The 25,398-nt window shown below is 39.7% G+C and overlaps 2 protein-coding genes across 2 annotated transcripts in view; one reads left to right on the top strand and one right to left on the bottom strand.

Annotated features, from left to right (window-relative positions):
- The window catches only part of rmc1 (regulator of MON1-CCZ1), a 440,600-nt gene that overhangs the window by 162,491 nt on the left and 252,711 nt on the right, over positions 1-25,398 (bottom strand). The window lies entirely within an intron of this gene.
- The window catches only part of LOC132994123 (nebulin-like), a 55,351-nt gene that overhangs the window by 16,520 nt on the left and 13,433 nt on the right, over positions 1-25,398 (top strand). Inside the window, exons 18-51 of the mRNA XM_061064287.1 lie at positions 3-113; positions 1,569-1,679; positions 1,971-2,081; positions 2,242-2,352; positions 3,450-3,560; positions 3,945-4,055; positions 4,205-4,312; positions 4,619-4,729; positions 4,806-4,916; positions 5,221-5,331; positions 5,457-5,567; positions 6,027-6,137; positions 6,723-6,833; positions 7,450-7,560; positions 7,670-7,777; positions 9,573-9,683; positions 10,390-10,500; positions 11,570-11,680; positions 12,505-12,615; positions 13,198-13,308; positions 13,398-13,508; positions 14,237-14,344; positions 16,172-16,282; positions 17,371-17,481; positions 17,625-17,735; positions 18,046-18,156; positions 18,901-19,011; positions 19,626-19,736; positions 20,018-20,125; positions 20,574-20,684; positions 21,277-21,387; positions 24,066-24,176; positions 24,568-24,669; positions 25,261-25,365. Coding sequence (XP_060920270.1) covers positions 3-113; positions 1,569-1,679; positions 1,971-2,081; positions 2,242-2,352; positions 3,450-3,560; positions 3,945-4,055; positions 4,205-4,312; positions 4,619-4,729; positions 4,806-4,916; positions 5,221-5,331; positions 5,457-5,567; positions 6,027-6,137; positions 6,723-6,833; positions 7,450-7,560; positions 7,670-7,777; positions 9,573-9,683; positions 10,390-10,500; positions 11,570-11,680; positions 12,505-12,615; positions 13,198-13,308; positions 13,398-13,508; positions 14,237-14,344; positions 16,172-16,282; positions 17,371-17,481; positions 17,625-17,735; positions 18,046-18,156; positions 18,901-19,011; positions 19,626-19,736; positions 20,018-20,125; positions 20,574-20,684; positions 21,277-21,387; positions 24,066-24,176; positions 24,568-24,669; positions 25,261-25,365 — 3,747 coding nt within the window. The remainder of the gene's footprint in view (positions 1-2; positions 114-1,568; positions 1,680-1,970; positions 2,082-2,241; positions 2,353-3,449; positions 3,561-3,944; positions 4,056-4,204; positions 4,313-4,618; positions 4,730-4,805; positions 4,917-5,220; positions 5,332-5,456; positions 5,568-6,026; positions 6,138-6,722; positions 6,834-7,449; positions 7,561-7,669; positions 7,778-9,572; positions 9,684-10,389; positions 10,501-11,569; positions 11,681-12,504; positions 12,616-13,197; positions 13,309-13,397; positions 13,509-14,236; positions 14,345-16,171; positions 16,283-17,370; positions 17,482-17,624; positions 17,736-18,045; positions 18,157-18,900; positions 19,012-19,625; positions 19,737-20,017; positions 20,126-20,573; positions 20,685-21,276; positions 21,388-24,065; positions 24,177-24,567; positions 24,670-25,260; positions 25,366-25,398) is intronic.

The raw sequence follows: 25,398 nt of genomic DNA, 5'->3' as shown, positions 1-25,398 counted from the left end.
AGGTGAAGTATAAAGAGGACGGTAAGAAGGAGATGAGCATCAACCTGTACTCTCTGCTGCCTGAAACCATCGAAACCCAACGCGCTAAAGAGGTGTCCAACCTGCAGAGTGAGGTACTCTTTGTTTGCGTTTTGGCTTCACATAGATCTCTATGAATCTTTCGTCCACCAGCTGCTAGGGAATTACACGTTATATATTATTTTCTAGTAGTCTCAGGTTTTTTTAAAGGGTAATTCATATATTTCTAAACCTAGGCCCTATTTCTACATATTTCGAGGTCTGAATGACTTTTAGGTACAAAATGTTTGTAAAAGCTCCAGATGATTCCTTCAACCAACGGCCAAGAAACAAGTTATAAAGGCCGCCACGTCATCCTTTGAAAAGCGCCTGATAAAGTAATATTCCCTAAAGTTCTATTTTTTTCTCACTGATAGGCTCTGATTGTTATTCTCAGTGTCTGACTACATTAGAGAAAGGATCCCATTACATTAAACAGAAAAGATGTTTAACCAGACGCCATTGATAAAGGTGGTGGCTTAGCCTTGTGGAACAGGAGTTGCTGGTCTACTACGGAATTTATATTAAAATTATTTTCTGTCATTGTGTGACGTTGTTTCTTTTATTCCTACTAAATATTTGTGTGTGAACCAATAACAATCAAACAAATCAGTGGCAGACCAGCACCTCCTGTGGTATATGTTAAATATATGTGGTATAAAAGACTTGTTTTTGTCAATGGATTCTGATTACATTAAAGAGAACAAACTAATGCATGTTTCTGGATTTAAAAAAAGAATATTAATCCTCAGCATAAAAACAAAGGTAGATCTGTGTTGGGATCTTGTCTGTAACAATGTCAGACACAACACCAATACTATATATATGTATATATATATATATATATATATATATGTATATATACACACACAGTAGGGCCTATATACTGTATATAGTATAAGTAGGGCACAAGTTTAAAAATACAAGAACTACTTTTCAAATGTCTGGATATTTCATTTAATTAGCAGTTTCATTTGCTCTATAACAAAACAGTAGATTGCGCTGCGGGGAACATTCCTCATCACTAAAATATATTTAGTCTCTTTCATATTTTACTGCTTTCCATCCAAGTTTGAGTGAATCTGTTTGAGAGAATATTTCCGACTGAGACATTTCTCTGCCAACAATGTCCTCCAGGAGGCAGGGCCTATCCAGAAGCTCTTCTAGTGTGAGCTGATGCCATACCAGTTAAATATGGAGTGTAGTAGGGCTAAAATAGACGTGCATGTTCTATGGAGAAGCAATCAATCAATATTAAACTTATTAAACTAAAACATTTACTGTTGGATTTCATAACTGTCTTGTTGGATTTCCGCTTCTGTTCAAGCTTTTTTGTTTTTTGAGAGTCTTATTGCAACATTTGAGAGAAAGAATTCTGCTCTTTTTTTCTGAATCAACAAAATAAATGTAAAACATTATGATCTCCTGCAGCCATTAACCTGAAAGAATATACTTTTGCATCATTTGGAAAGTGCATGAACACAGGGGATTCTCCTTCTGTTCTCCTGCAGGTGAAGTATAAAGAAGGCCTGAAGCTGAAGAGTCAGAGCAGTTTGTACCATCAGCTCCCAGAGACCACCGAGACACAGCTGGCCAAACAGCTGTCTGACCTGCAGAGCGAGGTATGAGGCGGATTTTAAACGTTATCAATGATTTAGACCAGGGACAAATCAGTCAGGAAAAAAAGGTATCCCTTTGTAGAGAAAAACAAAATGTACTTTTAAATATTCCTCTTTTTCACTGAGCTTGGATTTGTTCTAAGTTTATGACCAGTGACATCTGTTGTACCTCCTTCCAGAGTAAGACTTATTTACCCTGTAATTAGGAATAAATTAGCCGCAGGAAAGCAGGCTGTAAAGGTGTCTGAGAGTCGACAGAGGCCCCAACTTGTCTTTGTCCATTTTAATCTGCAGAATAAGTACAAGGAGGCGGGTAAGAAGGAGGGGAATAAAAGTCTGTACTCTCTGATGCCTCTCACCATGGAGACGCAGCACGCTAAAGAAGCTGCGGAGCTGCTCAGTGAGGTAAACATGCTGTTTCTGAAAAAATGATATGACCTGGTTATAATGTAAACCATTTCCCCAGAGATCGAAATCGAGAAAATGTTCCAAAAATCAGTTAACAAATGTCCTGCCCTTCCTCATCCATTCTTCTCTGTTTTTATTTTACGCCGTTATTTCTCAGATCAAATACAAAGAAAGCGGGAAGAAGGAGATGTCCACCTCTCTGTACTCCACTCTGTCCGACACGTCAGAGACCAGCTTTGCCAGAGAGATGACTGACATGCAGAGTGAGGTAACTTAAAGCACAGCTACATGATGATTGTATGTCCTCTACACAGACAATAAACATGTCTCTCCATCCATGTGTCTTTCTCAGTCTTGTGATTGCGAAATGTACGTAGATCCTGAGGGAATACCTTCAAGTGTGAGACATGTAAACCTGGACTCAGAGGATGTACTGATCAGAGTCTGGTGTTTAAATGTCTCTGAGATCTTTACAGAAAGTGTTGGCCGTAAATCAATCACGTATACACTCATAATGGGAAAAAAAATGTTGAAGGACTGAAAGTACTACCACGGTCAAGGAGATGATAAATATTTAAATATAAAAAACAACAACAATATAAAATGTGAAGAAACATAATTTGTTGAGGAGGTGCTGATGGGGGCGCTGTAGGAGGAAGGAGCAGGGACGTGCTTGTGATTGGTTTCTGGAGGCCTAAATTCCACTTTAAATGTAAACACAATGTTCCTGCAGAATCTGTCGATATCTCTCAACATGAATGATGTGAAGAGGACGACTCAGATGAAGCTTGATGCTTTAAGCTGCCTTTATTATAAATTCATCTACTGAAAGACTTGAGTCCCTCGTTGTGTTTCCAATTGTCCTCACAGTATGTTCATCCTAATGTAGGCATTATGAATAACATCTTGAAGTGACATTAAATAAAGTAATGAAGGAGGCTCCTTCAGCTGATGCATCCTTAAAATAAGCAGAGCTCAGAGAGAGCTGCAGGAAGAAAGCGGTTTGATTAGTTATAAATAATCAGTACCACTTTGTCCAATGCTCTCTGATGCTTCAATACCTCACACACTCATCAGAGGCCACATTAGCATCAAAATGTTTTTTTTTAAGTCTGTTCACAATGTGCATCAGAGGACAGTCATTAACAATATCTGATCTGGGGCCAGGGCATTATGTGATAGCAGATTTTATCAGTTCATTTAGATGGAAGGATAATTAATCTGTCATGGTGTCTCATAGCTGCTCAGTATTCAGTTCAGTTTGTTGTCACAGTTTCTTCAACCCTGCATCGGAACTGTAAGAAAAAAAATCAAGTTATGTCATTTTATATATCAGTCTAATCCTTTCAATTGAATCTTTTCCAGAACAAGTACAAAGAGGACGGAAAGAGAAGTCTCTCTCAGAGCTTCTACTCTCAGCTGCCGGAAACATCCGAGACTCAGTTTGCTAAATCTGTCTCTGAGCTGCAGAGCGAGGTGAGGAGGAGAAAGAAGTCCTGCTCTTTTAACTGACAATTTTTCCACAGCATGTTTCTCCCTGCAAAGTATTATGTTTTGGTTAGCCTTAGTCTGCGACCTCCAGCAGGCACTAGTGCGGTTTGCAGGCCTATTGCCAGAGCTCGCTGGATTATATATCCCATCTGGCCTGGGAAATCTCGAAATGCTCCAGGAGGAGCTGGAAAACGTTGCTTGGGAGACTCTAGTGATACGACAAAAATCCCAAACTTATTTTAGAGAGTCCTGATCCTTCAGGATTAATGACAGATGTATAGCCCAGTTTATTGATCCCAATGCTTCATCTGAAGCAAGCTGATTAAAAAAGAAGTTTCAAGCTGTTAAGGTTTTGAGTTTCTGTTTTAGATGAAGTACAAAGAAGCGGGGAAGAAAGGAGTGATGAGCTCTTTGTACTCGACTCTACCTGAGACTCTGGAAACACAACACGCCAAAGAGGCTTCACAGCTGCAGAGTCAGGTACGCACATATTCATGATCACATATAAATATGTTGTTTGTGCTCTATCTTGTTCTCTGAACTCCTCATGTTCATTCATTATTATATTTGGATTCATGTGAATCATGAATGGTGATTAAGATTCTGTGTTCACACCTCGTCTGCTCCAGTTGAAGTACAAGCAGAGTTTGAAGAACGACGCCTGCAGTCTGTTCCACCTGATGCCTGAAACCATCGACACTCAGTTTGTCAGAGAGCAGACGGAGATGCACAGTGAGGTAAGACTGTCACACACTAGGGGTGTGCACGACTTCAGACTTCTTTAAGTCGACAGTCGTGCCGTAATAGTCGAGTCGATGTGTACTTGTGGCTGATGAAGTAATCAATTATTATCAAATGACAGTCCCAGAAAATGACAGCTTGAGATTGACAGGGGAAACATGAGTGATCGTGCCAAAAGGGATGAATGAGACTATAAATTAAAAATGATAGAACTCACAGTCCCTCACATTATTCCCTGTCTTAAATGTGTCTCACATAGCGGGTTTCTTCTCTTATTTGAGCTTTTTTTTTCTCATCACAAGGTCAAGTACAAAGAAGAAGGGAAGAAAGAGATGAGCATGAACCTGTACTCTCTGCTCCCCGACACCCTCGACATCCAGCACGCCAAAGAGCTCACAGACATGCAGAGTGAGGTGAATGAATACCCGGTGTACAGTCTTTCCCATCCCAAACCTCCATACTTTCTCCTCAACTTTTGATGTCTCCCAGGCTAAATACAAAGAGGCGGGTAAGAAACAGGCGTCAACGTCTCTGTATCAACATCTACCTGAAACTCTGGAGACGCAACATGCTAAAGAGGCTTCACAGCTGCAGAGTCAGGTAACCACGCGCATCATGAAACTTTAACAGGCGCTGCTTATCAACAGTACCACCACATCTTATCTGTGGAGCAACGACTCTTCAAAGACATGAAAAGGCAAAATTTCCCTTTTTTTGTATAAAATAAGTCGACTCTGCAGTTTGAGCATCACAACATGGAAACCACTCTCTAAACCCAAAGTCAAAACCTGCCCTGCTTAACATTTATTTCTGCATGTTTTTGCAGTTTCCCAGGTTTTACTGCATCGTTTTGTTCCTTTTCCTCAGCGAGTGTTTGTATGTCGTCCTCTCTGTGTCTTGTTAGATTTTGTATAAAGAAGCTGTTAAGAAGGATTTGTCGTGTCCAGTTTACCACCAGCTGCCCGACACTCTGGAGACACAGTTTGCTCGAGAGCTCACCGACATGCAGAGCCAAGTAAGAGCAAGAAACAACAACTGTAAAATGTGATAAAAGATGACACTGTAATATCGAAGCCTTGTTCAAAACATGTTTAAGCTGCTTAAAACGAGTAAAAATGTGTGTTCTGTCTTTGATTGTAGAACAAGTACAAGGAGGGCGGGATGAGGAGCCTCTCTCAGAGCTTCTACTCTCAGCTGCCAGAAACCATCGACACTCAGTTTGCTAAATCTGTCTCTGAGCTGCAGAGCGAGGTGATGCACAAAGATATCCAACACATAAATAAGACCGCTCAAATTGAAAAGCGAGTAATGACAAGTTCAACCAGGTGACACTGTTCTTTAGTGGCTTTGTTGCCTGTAGCCAAAAATTGAATTAAGCTTCATACATCTATTAATGATCTGTCAGTGACCTGTGTTTATTGATGGTGCTTTATAGGAAAGAGGAAAAAAACGTGTTTGACAACATTACAAAGAGGATCCTGCTCCCCACTTTGGGAATCACTGTCATAAGAGATCCCCTGGGTCATATTTTTAGACACAAGAACTAAGACGGATGAAGAATCTGAGTCTTTCAGACGTTCAATAAAGCCCACTGTATAATTATATGCTTGAAATCAAAAGCAAACATTTGTGTTTTCGTCTTGAAAAACGTTGTGACTCAAACTGACTCAAGTGAAGAAAAAACATCTTAAACATTTTTTTCTTTTTCAGATAAAGTATAAGAAGTCTGGGAGGCAGGATGCCGGCAGCTCCTTGTACTCTGTGATGGCTGAAACTCTGGACACTCAACACGCCAAGCAGGCCTCACAGCTACAGAGCCAGGTACTGATCACACACTGCTATCGATATGATGCTGTTTACATTTTATATCTAATATGTATGTGTTATACAGAAGTGAGCGAGTGGTGTATGAATGTTTTTTTTAATTGTGTCGAATGAGTACACTACATAGTCCACTACAGAGAACTCCCTATAGAGTGAGTAGGGAGAAGAGGATGAATGTGTCGTTTCAGACACAACCCAGGAGTTGGCGGTGGTTGTTTTCAAACCTTTCTCCCGTCAGTTCATACTGACTCTTTCTGATTTCAAACAACCTCTGAATATGAGACAAAGTCAGTTATTTTGTGGTTTGAAGTTCAACTAAATCATGATAAGAAAATGTTTTATTTGTCGTTTACCGAAGATTATAATCTTTGCTTTGCTGAAATTCAGTGATAACTTATTAATGTCAAACAATTCACTTTCCAATGTACTCAGCAGCCATTTTAAATTTAGCCATGAAGATGCCGCCGCACTTTTGTACTTTTTGCAGATTGTGAGTCAAGTTAATGACAATCGGTACTTTTGTAAATGATCAAACTTTTCATCAGTCAGACGTAGAAACACGAGTCACTGTTGTCCCTGCAGGTGAAGTACAAAGAGGACGTGCAGAAGGAGATGTCGTCCACTCTGTTCTCCAGTCTTCCTCAGACACTTCAGACTGAGTTGGCCAAGGAAGTGACGGAGCTCCAGAGTCAGGTGACACTCAGTTCACCTCAGCAGCTGTCTGTTCTATGTACTGAAGACCATTGTTAACTCCTATGTGTCTTTAAAAGTGGGATACACTTGATAACAGGGATGATCATTGGACAGATGGACATTTTTGTTAAGATCTTTTTAACCAGGAAGAGCTGTTACTCCTCTCTCTTCAGGGCCACCAGACTCACTTCATAAAATACATTTCATTGAAAAGTAACAAAGTGAGCTGATTTCTGTGATTTTTGTTAGCATGTCATTGATTATATTTTTTGGACTTCATCTCTATATAAAGAACTATTTTTATATTACATGACGATAGCATGGTATTAGTTTAGTATCAATAGTCTTTATTTGAGGAGTGTTACTGTCTGCCTTGTTTCCTGCAGGAAAAAAATAAATTGTCTTTTTTTCTGGTGCCATGTTTCTGATGTCAGTGATTTAGTCAAAGAGTCAGATGAGCTCAAATTAGAAGCAGTCCATTGAAGTTCAAACCTCCCATTTGATAAACAGTTATGTGTATCAGAGGACATAAATATCACTATGGAGTGATAGACAGACAGTTTTAGGGACGGGTGCAGACCTTTGTCCTGATCCGAGTCTTTGTTCTGTGATGCAGTTGAAGTATAAGGAGGGCTGTAAGAAGGAAGCGTCCTCGTCTCTCTACCACCTCCTCCCTGAGACAGCAGACACACACTTTGCCAAACAGATGTCGGAGATCCAGAGCGAGGTGCAGTCACGCTCCGTACTCCTCTCCTCTTATCTCACACTTCTTCTTTCTTCCTATATGAAAATGACTCTGTTTGCATGAATGTGATGATTCCCCTCCTCCTTAATAGGCAAAGTACAAGAAGGACAAAGAGGATCTGCCCAACACGTTATTCTCTCTGCTGCCTGAAACTCTGCAGACTCAGTTTGTTAAAGAGATGGCCGAGATGCACAGCGAGGTGAGAGAACTATTTTTACTCTTTTTACTCGCAGGAAATTACCCGACCCCGTCTTGTACACCACCCAGATTTTGGGATCTTAAAGCTTAAAACGAAACAGAGGAAAAAATGTCACTCGCAAAGTTTCTTTATTTATCTCAGTTTTTAATGAGATCAAAATGAGACAGAAGATCGTTGTTGTTGTCTTCAGAGTATTTGTGGAACACAAGCAGCTTCTTCTATGACGATTTATTCAGAGTAATATCGACTTTAATGTGACTTTGACCTGCTGCTCTCTTGACAAGAACCTTTTTGAAGCAGAGATCCTGTTTGTCAGTGTGCATGTCCTGACTAAATAAAGGGAAAATTCAAAATAAAATCCAATCTAAAAATCATTAGAGGACTAGTGAAGTCACACTCAGTCATTATGAAAGATCAGTTTTTAGAATATCTGTATCCTCTGTGGTGCTCTTAAGAACATATTATATAGCTAGGCACCGTGGATAGGTATTGCAGTGTCTCCCTGGAGTCACAGTGATGGAAAAGAACATCACTGCTGCATCTTTGAACGTCTCATTTCACAAAAACTCAAGACAGCTCAGCTGACGAGTCAAAAGTTATATCCACCTTATGACATCAAACATTTGATGTCATTCACTCTTAACGTTCCTTTTAGCTGTGTTCAACTGTTTGTGATCCGCTCCTCGAGTTCCTTTTTCTTTTTCTGAGAAGTCCTTACTATTAATATAGCAAGTAAACTACTCTCAGCCTAAGACAGTACAAAATGAAAAGTTAATTAAAAAAGGAAGTGATTCATCGCCATTAAAAAATGTGAATCATTCGACAGCCCTAGTTATTAGGGAATAAAAAACTCAGTTTAAGCTTAAAGTTGTGGCACTCGTGTACATGTATTGATTTTACAGGGTTTTCTGAGTGTTGCTGTGGTTTTGTCATTTATCTTTTATTGTAAATGAGAGTTTAATACACACTTAATCTAATTTTATAGGATCTGTTTTTTAATGCTAGCATGCATGTGTCGTGTGTTGGTTGCATTAAATATGACGTGTTTCAAGTTGACACATTCAGATTTAATACAGTTGGTGAATTAGTTAAAGGTACATGTCAAATGTTATTAAAACGGAAACTGAACATAGAAAGCAAAGAGCTGGAGACTCTTTAAAACCAGCAGTCAGAGTTTATTTCTGTACATGTTGGTGAAGTTATCTCTCAGTGTGTCGGATGTTTAAGTGCAGAGACAGACAGCGCAGAGATAAGAAGTCTGGGCCTCTTTATTCTTTCTCGAATGCTGCTTTCACACATGCACAACACTCCAGAATAACTCCTGAAATGTTTGGTCTGAGCTGCATTTTTTAACGCAAACAGACACATTTTGATTTCCGACGTATATCTAGAGAAGAGAATTTTTCTGCCAGCTCCATAAAGAATTTTTCAAAGGGAAGTTTGGTGTTAGCTGATGCTAGAACACATCATTTCATTTCTATTCCTTTAAAAGTGAAGTCTCTTTATGGCACTTATATGGTCCGTGTTTAAGTGGGACTGGAATATGATGCTCTATTGGTTATTAGCTGATAGATCTGATGATGTCATAAATGGTTTCTATATCAATGACCAATAGGATGAAGGGCTGATAAAGGAAGTCAGAGAAAACAGCTGTTACTTTTGAAGTTGTTTAAATATCTGTTTCAAAAAGAACTGTGATGTTTTATACTTTAGTGTGAACAGAGGTGTGTTTGTAGTGGGAGTGGTCATTTATTGTGTTTATATGTGTGTGTGTGTGTGTGTGTGTGTGTATCAGGTGAAGTACAAGCAGGCAGGGAAGCAGCAGACGGCGTCGTCTCTTTACGCCACACTTCCTGAAACTCTGGAGACCAAACACGCCAAAGAAGCAACTGAACTCCAGAGTGAAGTGAGTCTTTATCTTTCTCTTTCCGTCTGTTTTCTCAAATTCAAAATGTTCTCACTGCCTTCAAAAACAAGCTAACAAAACTTTATCTCACATTTTGATGACTTTAAAGAGTTCACACAATTTCCATTCATTTTCTTGCTTAGGCTGGCTGCACACAAGGATTTTCAAAACATGGGAAACCACAGAAATAAGGACAGTTTCAACCGATTATTAACTTTATAATCACCTGACCTCATTCACTCGACGATTCAGCCAGACCACAAGATCATACACCTGCTGTCTGTAGAAAACTCATGTTGTTGTTGTTGCCATAATTCCACAAGCTAGTCGTCTTTGTCAATATTCCACTTGGCTCATGGCACAGTTTTGTTCATGTTTGTTGACATGTTTGTGAGCTGTAAAAGTATACAGCATCTGCTTGGTGACGCTTCCCGGTCTGCTCGCTCTCATTGGCTGTTGTGTGTAGTCCGTCGGAGGCAGCAGGATCTGGAATTAAAATAATCACATTGACACCACACACACATTGGTTGCGACATGCCTTGAATTAGACTAAAAGTGGAAGAAAAAGTAATTTATGAAATTTGTTGAAACTGGCCCTTTAAAACGTAAGGTGCTTGTGAAAAACATCCATATGAAAAGTTAAAACGATTTAATCAATCAGGTAATTTATTTTCTGCATTCGTTCTCATTTCTTGTGTTTGAACAGAAAAAGTACAAAGATGATGGAAGAAAGGAGATGACGTCGTCTCTGTACTCTCAGCTCCCTGAAACATCAGAGACTCAGTTTGCCCGGGAGATGACCGAGTTACAGAGTGAGGTACAGAACACACACACACACACACACACACACACACACACACGCAGTAGATAAAACTCTATTTGAAGGAAAATCATCAGAAAAAACACAACTTGTACCACTAACAAAAACGCAGCTGATATTTGTGTCTCAAACATTTTGTTGTTCATGGTTAAGAGCCAGAGAGTCCAATTAGCAACTTCAGAAGCTTCAATGTGTTCAGATCAAAAGTGAAATAAAAATCACCCCTCCAGATATGTCTGTAAAATAAAGACTGTCATCTCTGGGTTCAATCTTTATTTGTACTCTGGAGAACTTCAGCAGTAAATGCCTGAAAAATAAACTGAATTTGTTGTGATTTTCTCACAATAACACAGTAATAAATCCTGTTCTTCGATTGCACTGATTTGACCGTGTAAAGATACTCAGAAAGTTTCTCTCTCAAATTATAAACTGAAATTCAATCAAAGATCATTCCCTTTATTATTAGGTTACTGTATTTCAGGAAAATTAAGGATATTTTAAGCAGCACTAGAGTTTAGTCCAAACAGAGGCTCCATTCAGTTTACCGGTATGTGAAGTTTAAATGAAGCTGTAAAATGAAACGTAAGCAGTAACCAGTAACCAAAGTTTTCAGCCTGTGTATGCTGTCTGTTCTCTGTGTTCTTCTTTTAGAAGAGGCTCTTAAGTAAAAAACTCTCTGAGGATAAAAGTCTGATAGATGGATTCTCTGTTCTGCTTTAACCCAAAGTCCAGCGAGCCTGTTTGTTATCAGAGAGAAAAAGCTCAAAGACCTCAAAGAGTCTTACATCACCACCATCAGTATAAAGCTGAGAAATGTCCCCAATTTGCAGTTTTCTCAAAGAAAAAGTGGAAAAATATTGAAAACAAAACTAGACAGGAAAGTTCTCTTGACTTGCGCTCCATTTTTGTGGATATCTCTGCAACAGAAGCGAACCCGGAGCCTTTAACCACAACGTGTCGCACATTCACATTTGAAAGAAGACAGTTACCCACTGCAGACACATCACCACAGTCCTTAAAGATCACACACAAGCTTATTTGTCTGATTTGATCTTTTTGTCTTTAGAACAAGTATAAGGAGAGCGGGAAGAAGAGCCAGACCGTCAGTGTTTACTCTCAGCTCCAAGAAACCAACGACATCCAGTTTGCCAAAGCTGTTTCTGAAATACAAAGTGAGGTACGGCGACATATTTATTCATTTAAAGGAGGTTGTAATATTTGAACCTGAGCCCTGATGTGAAATATTCTGGAGGCTTAATGAATATTAAATATTAATAAAGTGACCAGACTACACTGGAAAAAAAACTGTCATTTAACCTCATAGGAGTTACTGTCAAAAGCTGGCAAGAGCTGGAGCCACCGAAGCCCTTCCAGAGGGGCGTGGTCAGAGCAAAGTCATTTGCATTTAAAGCTGCAGACACAGAAACAGCCTGTTCTGTTCAGAAATAGAGGAGTTTATAGTCATGATAAAATACAGGATCAGAGTGGATTTTTAACAAGACGCTTCACAGACATGTTTTGACGAGCTCCTAGACTTATTTAAACTTGTTGATAAGGAGGATAGTATTTGACCTTTAAGTTTGCATGAAAGAAAATATGATTTCATGACAAGAGATTCTGCCAAAAAACAAATTTGAGCACTCTTAGAAGAAAATAGTACAAGAGGTTAGATTGCTTCTCTTTTTATGGGTCAGTTGACTTTGGTTGATGATTTGAAGTTTCAGTGACAGTGTTGACTTTTTCTTCTTTGAAGTTTTGTTTTGGGGCTTTTTATGCCTTTATTTAGAGGTAGGGAAGTTGATTGAGTCAGAAATCGGGGAGAGAGAGAGAGTGGGGAATGAGATGCCACAGGTCGGATTTGAACCCGAGACGCCCGTTAGGAGGACCACCGCCCACGACCACAGCCTCTGTACATGTGCCGTGCGCACTAACCACTATGCTACCAGCATAGAAGTGTTGACTTCTAATGGAAAATAATTACTCATTTTGTCTTATTTCCAGACTAAATATAAAGAAGCGGGGAAAAGGGAGGCGTCCAGCTGCCTTTACTCGAAGCTGCCCGAGACTCTGGACACTCTGCATGCTAAAGAAGTTTCACAGCTGCAGAGCCAGGTGAGTACATGTGCAGTATGATGTGTTCAGGTTCAGGCCTGTAGTCAGCTGTGATAGAAGTGATGGAGGGAGTCTTGTGTAGATCGATGCTGCTCTAACTAGATCTGGGAATAGGATCCTTCAGTCGTCAACAATTAACATGAAAGGGTGGTTGTGTCCAGTGAGTTCTTCTATAAAATAAAATTATAATGATATAACAAAATTAAACACAAGGGCAGTTTGAAAAAATACATCGTTTATTTAGAACTTTTTAGAGTTTTTTATTAGAGTCTTCGATAACTCTTGCTTATTTCAACGAGAGTTCCATTACCAAGGCTTATATGGGTCTCAGTTCAGTAACTATGGTAACTGAGCCATCAGAGCAAGCCTGCTCCAGGGCAGGATAACTGTCCCGCTCAGTTTAGCTGTGGCAAACCACCAACCTCCTAAAGAAGTAAAAACTCTGATCTGTTGACTGGTTTTCCAGAAATAACTGAACATTTTTCCTGTATGCTAAGTTGTCTTCTAAAATAAGATGAAATTTGAACCATTCGAAGAGCTTGATGTAGCTGGTTATTCCTTTATTCTTGAATCCTTCTGAAGGTGAAATATAAACAGGACGTTTGTAAGGAGGCGAGCGGCTCTCTGTATCACCAGCTTCCTGAAACCACAGAGACACAGCTGGCCAAAGAGCGGCGAGACATTTACAGCGAGGTGAGAAACGCATGCAGAGTAAACACGTATCACCTCGATGTGTTTGTTTTGTACGTTTGGTAAAGCGACTTCTGTGCACTCTGTGTCAGGTGAAATATAAAGAAGACGGGAAGAAGGGGATCAGTACCAACTTGTACTCGCTCCTCCCTGAGACCGCGGAGACGCTATTCGCCAAGCAGATGTCAGAAATACAGAGCGAGGTGAGGACCCTGAACGCCTCATAGGTATGGTCTGTGGATGTTTGCTCAATCAGGATCTTACAGAGTTTTTATCGTCTTGTTTTCATTGACATTTCTTTTTGTTCTTCTTTCATCATTGGTGAAATTGAAAAGGAAATAGTGACACTAAGGACAAAATGATAAGAGAGAGAGCGAGAGAGAGAGAGCGTTAACAGAACACAAACAATGACAATGACTGTATTTCAGTCAGACGACTCACGTTCGCCTATTTGAAATATTTACTGCAGCTGAAAGTAGTTTGTATTTGGCGTCTAGGCTCCGACCTCATCACTCCTTGTAGATTTATTTTAAATGCAGGAATTGAGGAGTGATGACATAATATTTTAAACCTCCAGTCGGAGCCTGCAGGTGGATGCTGGGGTGGTGGGGGGGATTTAAGTGCAGCGCTCGTACAAGACGGCAAGGCAGTGACAGAGCAGAGGGAGAGAGAAATCTCGCAGCTTAAATAGACTGCTCAGTTGGGAGTTTGTGATTTGAGATTGTGAGAATGATGTATGCCAGTGTAAAATCTGTGCAGCTGGAGTTGTCTGCCTGAACTAGCTCTTCATGGTTTTAACAGAATCTAAAGACGTGCACAACAGAGGCAGCTCGTATCCACTAACAGTGATTTCACACCATAACTCAGTGATGAAAAAAGAGCAAATTAAGGAGGTGAAAATCTTTTCAACATCATTTTGTTTTGTTTTAAGGCAAAATACAAGAAGGACAAAGAGGATCTGCCCAACACTTTATACTCTCTGCTGCCTGAAACTCTGCAGACTCAGTTTGTTAAAGAGATGGCCGAGACACACAGCGAGGTGAGGGAACTCTTTTTACTCTTTTCACTCACAGGAAATTACCCGACGAGTCTTATACGCCCCCTCTTGAAGATTTTTGGAGGTAAAAATGTTGATCCAATCACAGGAAATAATTTTATTCCCCAGTTTATTGGTTATCTTGATTTTTTTATGAGATCAAATCGTGACTGTTGTTGTAGTTTTCTGAGCATTTGTTGAGCAGCGTCTTCAACATTCGATTTCTACAGCTTAATGTTGTGTGACATTTACCAGCTGCCTTCAGGACTTTTTTGTCCTTTGGAGAAGAGTTCTTGTTTATCAGTGTGCGTGTCCCGGCTTAATAAAGAGAAAATGCCAAATATTGCTTTATGCAATCTGCAAATAAAACCATTATTGTGCAAAGACCTTGTGTGAGAGGTTAGATTCCTTGCCCCTGCCCGAGACCAGCTTGTGGCCTGGAGCACCATCCCTCCCCTTGGACCCAGGCCTAGTTATTGAATTATATCAGACTAAGGCTACCCAAAGTTAATTCTTGTCTATTTAGATTGTTATAGATCATTGTTTGTTTTAAAAGTTTTTAATCTGTTGTTTTTGGATCCTAATAAACGTGCTGCTTTAATATATAACATGCTTCTGTGCTGAGCTCATTAAGATATCTTCTGAACAGATTTGTGTCCTTCAAACAACATGGAGTAAATTTAACTATAACAGCCAACTTATTAAAAAATGTCGGGTTTAAATGAGTCTCTGGCCCTTACATAAAGTTAACACAACATTACAGCTCCTGTGAGGGACTGCAGGTTTGCATCAACACTCACTTTTTTATTGATCTACGTTCTGGAGACTCACTGGTCAGACTTTAGATTCACGAGATGATTTAGGTTGTCTGTTAGAAATCTGAGAGCCACAGACATGATCACAGAAGCATCTAGAGACAGACGATGAAATGTTGGTTCTGGTTTTCTGACAATAAGTGTTCAGGAAATGTGTCCATGTGGTAAAAGATACGTTTAGGGGTCATGTTTTCCATCTGGGACACTTTGATCTGTTCACACATGGCAGATAAGTTGACCACTGTTGTCTATTCTGGTCGTCTTATCAGAAACACATTCAGAGCTGCTGGATTCCTCTCCACCTCCTCCACCTCCTCCTCCTCCTCCTCCTCCTCCTCCTCCTCCTCTCTACAACTTATTCCTCATCTCTCATTCTCTGTGTTGATCTGTTCTCTGATTTCCTCTCAGCTCTTTGGTTTTTACATCTGCAGGCAGAAGAGCGACAATTTAAGTCTTAAAAATAAATAATTGTCTTTCAGGATTTTTCCAGTTTCTATTATTTTTTCTTCCTGATGCAGATCTGATCCTGATAGCCCACCAATACCAGTGGTTATAAAAATCATTTAATTGTATTTGTTAACACAGAGAAACTTTGATTTATTTTTAAAAACGACACTTCTTTAATTTTAATAATTAAACTTTAACAAAACAAAATCAGCCCCAGAATGTGTTCAGTGACACGTTGTCAGCTTTGACTTAATGTTACATACTTTGCTATCATTCCATATTGTGCAGACTTTGTTTGCCAAATGATGACTTGTCAAAGTTTTCAACACTTCAATAACACTTTACAGTCTGTATATGGGGCACCATCTAACCGCTAGGCCATCAGCGCCCCAGTGGTGCATTCAATTCTAAAAGCTTTTAATGACGATAAAACAATCGTGAACAAAAGCCACCCATAACAAAAAAGAGTAATAAAAACATCGTCAATGACTCTGATATTTTTATTGAAGCAGAAGCTGGAAAACAGACACATATTTTGATTTAATGTGTGACCTGTAATGTCCTGCAGGTGAAGTATAAGGAAGCAGGAAAGAAAGAAGCGAGCAGCTCTCTTTACCACCAGCTGCCTGAGACTCTGGAGACGCAGCACGTTAAAGAGGTCACAGAGCTGCAGAGCCAGGTACACACATCTATGACTCGCATTTACATATTCACAGAACATGTTTGTCCTGCGGGGGGGGGGGGAACTGAACACTTGCGTTATTTCATGTAGAAACAGATTTAAGACGCAGAATGGTTACTTCTCTCACTCACACTCTGCACACTGACTGTGTTACATATTTCAGGCAGAGAGAAGCTGCTGAGTTTCTCCTCAAAGACATGAATGAATAATGTTTTTACACTTTGAAGAGTCTTTTCTAAATGCAGTGGATATTAAGGATGCTGTTTGTAGCCGGGAAAGCATTAACAAAGTTTTCCCACAACAGATGCATTTATGTAATGTAGCTCAAATATTCAGCTGCAAAGGGGAGGGGGGGGGGGGGGGAATCAAGAGTTTGAAGTCATGAAAGTATTATTCAGTCTGCAGAATGATGCGTTCTCGGCTCTCTCGATCAAAGTGTGTCCATTCAACATTCTTGTGTTTGTCCCTGACAGGCTCAGAGTGTCTGACTTCATTACAGAAAGGCTCCACAGAGATCGGCCTTTTTGTTCTAGAGGAGGAGGAGGATTATTTCAAAAAGAAATAGCTGGACATATCGCTCTCTTTAAAGCTACCAGACTCCATTGACAAAAAAACAAGATGATGATGATGATGAGTTGATGTTTCAGTTTCAACACAGAGAATTTAAAGCAACATTATGTGGGAATTCGGTTTGGTGCGCTTTGGCGCCCCCCACAGGTCTCGTAATGCAACTGCACTGTTGTGAAACACACAATCTGTTCTGAGTAAGATCTGCAGGGATTACACTCTGCTTCTAGGTCACTAACTCTCTTTTTCTCTCCTGAGCTTCACCCATCACGTCCTTGTCCTCTTCACCTCAGCTATTGTATCAAACAGTAGCGAGTGCCGTAAAGCCGTTTGCACATCTCCAGAGATCCTTTCTGTCAGACATTCAGAATAATAATCTGAGTCTGTCAGGGACAAAAAACAAGAACTTACAAGTGTTTTCATCAGGCTCATTCACTTGGAGGGATTGCTTTGCAGGCATTACACTTTGTTGAACTGAATCCTACATGTTTTGTTCCACCTGCTGCTGTTTCCTCCAGAACAAGTACAAGCAGAGCGGGAAGAACTTGATGTCGTCCAGTCTTTACGCTCAGCTGCCGCAGACGGCTGAGACACAGCTCGCTGCCAAGATGTCCGACATACAGAGCGAGGTAAAAAATAAAGAACACACTTGAAGTCACAGACACACATGAAGATATTGACGGCAGGTCACTCTGACTTTCCTCTTCTTGTCGATTTTATTCTTGGATAACTGGAATCTTTTCTGTCTGATACTCTGCCTCTCTCTGCTCAGAGTAAGTACAAAGAGGACGGGATCAGGGGCCTCTCTCAGAGCTTCTACTCTCAGCTCGCAGAAACCGCTGAGACTCAGTTAGCTAAAAGTGTCTCTGAGCTGCAGAGTCAGGTGAGGAAAACATTCATACATTTTGCATGTTTATTAATTTATCTCTTTGTGATTTAATTCAGATGTTTCACTCTAAAGGGGAAAATGGAAACATTGTTCATTTTAACATGTTCAGGGTCTATATTACTTAAAGTTGACCTACAGGTGCAGCTGTAGCAAAAACATGTTTTAAAATCGATTTTTCTTTTAAAATCTTTAAAATAGATTGAACTACGTACACGTATTAGAACATGTGTAATACCCTGTAGAAGAAGCCTAAAAACACAGTCTGTGTTGGAAACAGTGTCTAACAGGCAATGCTTTCTTTAAGGCCAAGTACAAGGAGGCGAGCAGGAAGGAGGCGACCAGCTGTCTTTACCACCAGTTACCTGAAACTCTCGAGACGCTACATGCTAAAGAGGCTACTGAGCTGCAGAGTCAGGTACAGTACAGTGCAGACTGTGTTTACAGGACTTTCAGAGGTATTTTTATTCTAAGCTTTTCATTGTCCTTTTGCTCCAGAGTCATATAACCGTTAGACAAAAAAAATAAAAACATTTAAAATCCTCTCACAACATTGAGGATACAGGAAACGTCCATTCAAACGAGCTCAATTCAAAAATAAGGAATCTGACTCTCAAATGATTCCTCGTTGAAGTTGAGGAGCTTCTCACTGCTACATATTATTTTATATATTTTGACAAATATTGATAAAAGAGCCTCAATAGCTGCATTTTTCTTAAAAGTGATATTTTATTTCAGAGATAAATTATTTAGTTTGAAAACATCCGGTCATCTGTTTCAATGAACTGGGGTTCTAAAACACACTGAGATTTTTTCATCAAATAAAAATGTTCAAACTACCCTCATGCATTTTGTTGAAATTTAATTTATCTTGAGTTGATTTTTGCGCTTTTGAATAACTTATAATCAGAAGTGTAGGCTCCATGTAAACAAAGTCAGATTTGTGTCAGTGAACTTTTTGCACACATTGCTGTTCAGCTTCACTCGAAGAAATATTCATTATCCAGTGTTGTCCTTTGAATCAACAGCAACTTCAGTATTGGGAACATCCTGCAACATGTTCTCACTGTAGTGCAGGAAGACTCAGATGCAACATGTTTGCAGCATCAGGATTCAGTCAGTATCGTGCCATCAGCCTGTTACATGTCTCTTTCTTTTCCAGGTGAAGTACAAGGAAGGAAGTAAGAAAGAGCTGAGCACCAACCTGTACTCTGTGCTGCCCGAGACAGAAGAGATGAAGATCGCTAAAGCTGCCATGGAGCTTCAGAGTGAGGTGGGTGGACGTTCGTCAACTTCCACTGGCACACACTGTCGAAAACTTAATTTGAACAAATCTAATATTTATCTAATTAGCCACTGAGGGGTGAATTGGAACTAGTGTCAGACTTATGAGTTCTTTACGGTAAACCAATGTCCAATGTGTTTCTCAGTTAGGATGTCTTTGATCCGTTTATTCTCAGTTCATGAGCCACGATTCCACTAAGCCACATAAATGTACCACATACAAGAATCACTGTGCCTTTTGCTTAAGACAAGTAAAAGCATAATAAAAACTATTGAAATCCAAAACACTGGAATTTCAAACATGCAATTAAAAAAAAGAAGATAAATGGTGATTAACTATTGAAATCCTGTGATGCAGTGACAGCTTTAATAACTGTATTGTTTGGCAGCCCTAAATATAACAGACTTTTATAGATAAGTGAATGATGGATAAATTGCTTTTTTTGTATTAAAAAAACTGTTCCCTGGAGGGTGGAGATTCAAGTTTGATTTGCTTCTTTTGCCGGAAGAGAGTAACTAATAGATAAGAACATGAGCAGCCTTTTGTTTAAGTTTTTATTTTCACATATCTTTGTGCTCGCTGTCTATGTTTGTGTTCCTTAGAATAAATACAAACAGAAAGGCAGACAGGAGATCAGCAGCAGTGTTTTCCACCACATGCCGGAGACCAAAGAGATGGAGTTTGTAAAGCAGATCTCTGAACTTCAGAGCGAGGTGAGGACTACGTTCATGTATGTCACTGTATGTTTCTCAATATTCTACAGATATGTATCCCATAGACTGTGTATAAGAAGTGTATTTGGAGGAATGCTAAAAAGGCTTACGCACAGTATTAAAAAGAAGGTATCTAATTGATGTTTATTTCCTCCTCTTTTTACAGACTGTCTTTGGTTTATGCCAAATAATCTTGTTTTTGGACAGGGAATTTTCAAATTCTATCTGACAAGTTGAAATAAATATGTATTCATTTTCTGTGTGTTGTTTTTCTCTCTTAGACAAAATACAAGAAGGACAAAGAGGATCTGCCCAACACGTTATACTCTCTGCTGCCTGAAACTCTGCAGACTCAGTTTGTTAAAGAGATGGCCGAGACACACAGCGAGGTGAGAAACACTCCCTCTGTGTGTTACTCTGAATATTTTAGTGTGTCTGACTGAAATAGCCCGGTTGTGTTTTGGGTTTGCTCTATTTTTTTTATTCCCCTACTTTACAGATTAATAATTGATCAAGAGACTTGGTTTTGTGTGATTTGTCTACTTTGGGAGCTTCATTCACAGCCTGGTTTATTTAAATATCAGGCCTTGCATTTAAGAAATGGTCTTAATTTTAAATGTTATGTCTTTTATGTCTGCACATGGGCGGCTGTGGAAAATTCAGTTTGTGTTTGTTTAACAAAAAAAGATAAACTTGCTCATAGTTAAATATAATAAGTGGCAGAGTAGTGAAGCAGAATGAAGAGAACTACTGAGACAAGAGATGATGATCATTGGCGCTTTTTTATGGACAAAGAATCATACAGTATTGATCTTGATGTCGTTTTTCTGTTCTCAGAGTAAATACAAGGAGGCGGGTAAGAAGGAGCGGGTGAACTGCCTGTACTCTCTGATGCCTGAGACCAAAGACACTCAGCACGCCAAGGAGCAGACCCAGCTACACAGCGAGGTAGAAAAAAGGGTTGCTGAAAAAGTCGCTGTTTGTGAACAAGCGATCGACTCTTTATGCTCTCTTACACGCTTGTACTCTTATCAAAGCTCCAATGTCAGCTAAATAAAAATCTGTAAAGTCATTATCTTTATGTTGACTCAAGTTATGCCTTTCGATCAACGCCCCGATATCTGCAGTATTTTTTGGTATTACAAACTGTGTGCAAAGACAAAGAAAATGCAGATCTGCAAGTTTGTTTCTATAAATTTGTATTTTGCTACATATTAAGATCCATTATTTTGTGTCTGTTGTTTCTGCTTTGTTTTAACTCATATCTGATTCGCTTAAGAATCAGTTATGGGTCAGAAACCAGCACTACGATTTCAATATGTCTTACTGATATCAAGAATGATGTTTTTGTGATAGTTTATCATTTAAATCTGGAAGGTTAGCCTTCTTGTTAACTTTTATTTTCATACTAGCACTCCTGAGAGTGGACAGGTGACTTAACAAAGCTTGTTTGTGCTGCTTCCCTTAAGAGAGGAGGAACTGATGTTTTGATAACATATTCATCAGAGTAAAATGTGTAATGTTTTGTTTTGTGTTGCAGAAAGTGTACAGGGAGGAGGGTAAGAAGGAGGCCGGCTGCAGCCTGTATGCTCAGATGCCCCAAACCATCGAGACCGTGTTCGCTAAAGAGCTGACCAAGACGCAGAGCGATGTGAGTCAAATGACTGTAAATTAAGAGCATCCTTCCGGGTAGATAGGAGCTGTTTAAACATCTTCATACTAATAACACACCGGTTGGATAATAATATGAAGAGCTGAGAGAACGACAGCAGGACAGCAGAGATGATGGTTTCGGATTTTAAAATACAGACTAACTTGGAGCATTAAAAGAGTAGTTCTAACTTTTTCTAGTTTTTATAAATGTACAGGTCTAGTTACCTAAAAGTTACAAAATATTTTTGAACATCAGCCAACAGACAAAGATCATTTTTGAGACCAGTCGAGGCGGTGGAAGCTCAGTCTGTAGGAACTTGGTTAGGGAATGGCCTTTTTCTGTGGTTAAGTTAATGGCGTAAATTGCAATCTACTGGAAGTTCCTTAGTTTATTTCAAAATAAAAGCATGTTTGTAGTGACTGTTAGAGCTGCTCAACTTCATCCTCTATAATAAACATAATCAGTCCTCTCCGTTACATCATCATTAAAGTCACTAACATTAATATTAGACTGATCATTATATCATCATACTACTGCCAGTGCTACACACACTTTTACCATTATTACTGACTTTCTGGCTATAAGTCTATTATGCGTTATTTTACTACAAAATAAAAGCATAACAAAACTGTTTTCAAATACAAAATAACAGACATCCAAACATATGATTAATCATGTGATTGATCACGGTTAACTATTGATTAACTAATAACATTCAGCCACTGATTGTGATTAAAAGATGTAATCTTTGGACAGTCCTTAAAAATAATTTGACTTTACAAAAAAGTACCTACCACCGTCAGAGCTTTGAACATTACACTGCAGCCATGACAGCCTGTTTCTGCTGCTGTCTGTAGCCATCTACTAAAACAGTTTGAATGTGTCAACTAATCATTTACAACCAACAATACCCACAAATAAGACCTAGGTTTAGAGATCTAGGAATATGCTCGCAGTTTTAAACACACACACAGAAGCGCACACAAACACAGAGCAAGGATGTTTAGAGGTATCTTTTTGTTTGCTTAGGTGTAAACACAGAGAGCAGCTGTATGGTACTCTACTGCCTGAGGACATGAACACTGACCTACTGCACCCACCCCCCCCCCCCCTCCCCCCCACCCACACACACACACACACACACACACACACACACACACACACACACACACCGCTCAAAAACTAGGGCACAAACAGGATCACTTCTAAAAGTGACATCTCTGAAGACACCATCACATGTGTAAATAAAAGTATTTTTAAACCTGGACTACTTAAGTTTCCGGTCAAGATGACATTAAGGTAAAATATTATTCCTCGAGTAGATTAAGTGTCTGAAAACGTTACAGAAAGGACGCCTTCAGAGACAGAGCTTTTAGTTTTCAGTGTCAGTCAGCCTAGAGGGCAGAAAATTAAGCCGGTGGGGAACTGGGGCACAGGCCTGATGCTTCCTGGATTCATGTCTGTTGACCGAGCAATGAAACGCTAACTGGAGCGTATAACGTCGACCACGGAGACAAAAGCAAGCCCAGACAGTCCCAGTGTCTGCAAAGCAGCGATACAATGAAACTGATCTCAGACCTGCAGGCTGAAGATCAAGTGCAGGACAAAGATCCTGTTACATCTGAGTTACCAAACTGGTTATGTTTTTTTTTTTTTTTTTTAAATCTGTGCGGTTTACTCCTTTATAATCCAAAATACATCCACTCGGCATCGATACATCCGTTTAACATCGGTATCAGCCGATATCATCCCTGTTTGCAGACATCCTACCAGCAGCAAATACTGTGTACAGATGTCTGTAGCCGATGTTTGTTTGTTGTTGTTTCTATTCAATGCTGGCAGGCTAGTATACGTGACTGCTGATTGAGAGAGGAGGATTTTTATTGGGCGATTTTGTTGGACGAACACGAGAGAAAATGTTGGCAATGTGGGAGTCTGACACCAAAAGAAGTCTTGAAACAGTCATCGGCTAAATCATTTTTGATATCATTCTTTCTTCAAAGCCACCGGACAAACGTCAAAAAACAGCGGTTTAACCTTACAGAACATCAGTTCCTTCTCTACTGTTGCCTTGATTTGTGTTTCTTTGTGTTTCTTCTGAGTTGAACAAAAGTAACTATGTTTATCAAATAAACAATGTGAGGCAGACTTTTAAACTGAACGTTGTTTTACAAACAGGAAAAATGATGCAGCCCATGATGTACACATTCATCATTCCGACCTAAAAATACGTACATATAGGGCTTAAGGTTCAAAACAAACCATCTCTGTTTTAACTAACTCTTATCTACGTGTGTTAGTTGCTTTTTGAATGAATTATATTGTAGTTTCACCTCATTATGATATAGAGCGTGTCACAAAACAACACAAACCAGCTATTTTAGACAGAACTACCAATCTGTTGGTTTTATTACAAAAACATTTAAACTAGAACTGAACACAGATGGCAGCAGTTTGGTTCTTCATGCCTGTTTGTCTTCACTCAGTTTAACATTCATTTCTCTTTCATGGCATGAATTTCTTCACAGTTGGAAGCCGCTCGTCTGCACTCAGTATTCAGCACCAGGCTGAATTTGTCATCATAATCTCTCCCTCAATCCTTCACACTCCTTCTTTTAATTTGTCTTTCCTTTGTGTCTCTTTCTCACCTCCTCTCGCTCACGGTCGCTGAGTAGAAGTTCTATAAGGAGAAGTATAACCGTGAGAAGGGCAAGTCCAGCTACACCAACATGAAAACACTGCCGGAGGTGGAGCACGCCATGGAGGTCAACAGGAACCAGAGTGAGGTAACTAAACACACACACACACACACACACACACACACACACACACACACACACTCACTGATACACGTTTATACTGTACTATGTCAGAATAATATCTCTAAGAAATAAGTGGTTATGTAACACCTTGTGTGGGCAACAACACCAGCTCATCTGTGTGGAGTTGAGTGTAACAGCACAAATATTAACCCTTTTGTTACATTCATTTTGTGCATTACTAACAGCAGACCTGTATGAAGGAGAGAAGGGTACGAGGGGTTTCATATCAGTTTCTAAAAGCTGAGAATCAGTCAGATTTAAAATGCTCCTGAGAAAGTCGCATTATGACAGAACAAGCTGTGATACATGCTGATTCAAACTGGATACATGCTCTTACTACAGTAACTGTTCTCAGGTCGGCTACAGAAAAGGCAAAGAGGAGCTTCATCACTACAACCCTGTGGTAGACAGACCGGACATTGTCAACGCCAGCAACGCCGCCAAACTGGCCAGCGATGTGAGTCTGTGTAGGCAGGATTTATGTGTGTGTGTCTGAACATGTTCCAACAGTAATTTCCATGACAACAGTCCCATTAACCAGCTGTTCTCTGAGCTGAACTGCTGATAAATTATAGAAAACGTTCCGCTGTCAACATTGAACTGCCATTATGTGAGAGTGGCCTGCAAGGTGTGTGTGTGTGTGTGTGTGTGTGTGTCTATGTGTGTGTGTGTGTGTGTGTGTGTGTGTGTGTGTGTGTGTGTGTCTATGTGTGTGTGTTTCCTCAGACATTCTCTCAGCACAGAATCAGACATCTTTCATAAGTAAAAGCTAAATCCTCTTTAGTTTTTCAATATATAATTCAGCTTTGTGTGTTTTAAATTATTTGTGAGTGTGTGTGTGTGTGTGTGTGTGTGTGTGTGTGTGTGTGTGTGTGTGTGTGTGTTGGTATGCCCTGGTTTGTGTGATGGTGTTTGTGCCTCGAATATCGCTGTACATTTGTGTACATCTACATTTCTAGATTTTCAATTAAAATGTGTATATGACATATGTGTGTTTGTGTGTGTGTGTTTGTGTGTGTGTGTGTTTGTGTGTGCGTAATTTCCACAGGCTGCCTATAAGAATAACACAAAGCTACCAGTTTACAGTGACGGTTCTCTTCTGGATAGAACAGACATCCAACACGCCAAAGACATTTCAAAACTGGCCAGTCAGGTAACACACAAATACACACACACACAAACACTC

This window comes from Labrus mixtus, chromosome 19 (assembly GCF_963584025.1).
Source record: "Labrus mixtus chromosome 19, fLabMix1.1, whole genome shotgun sequence".
In the NCBI taxonomy this organism is placed as follows: Eukaryota; Metazoa; Chordata; class Actinopteri; order Labriformes; family Labridae; genus Labrus; species Labrus mixtus.
This window is presented reverse-complemented; position numbering and strand designations above follow the sequence as displayed.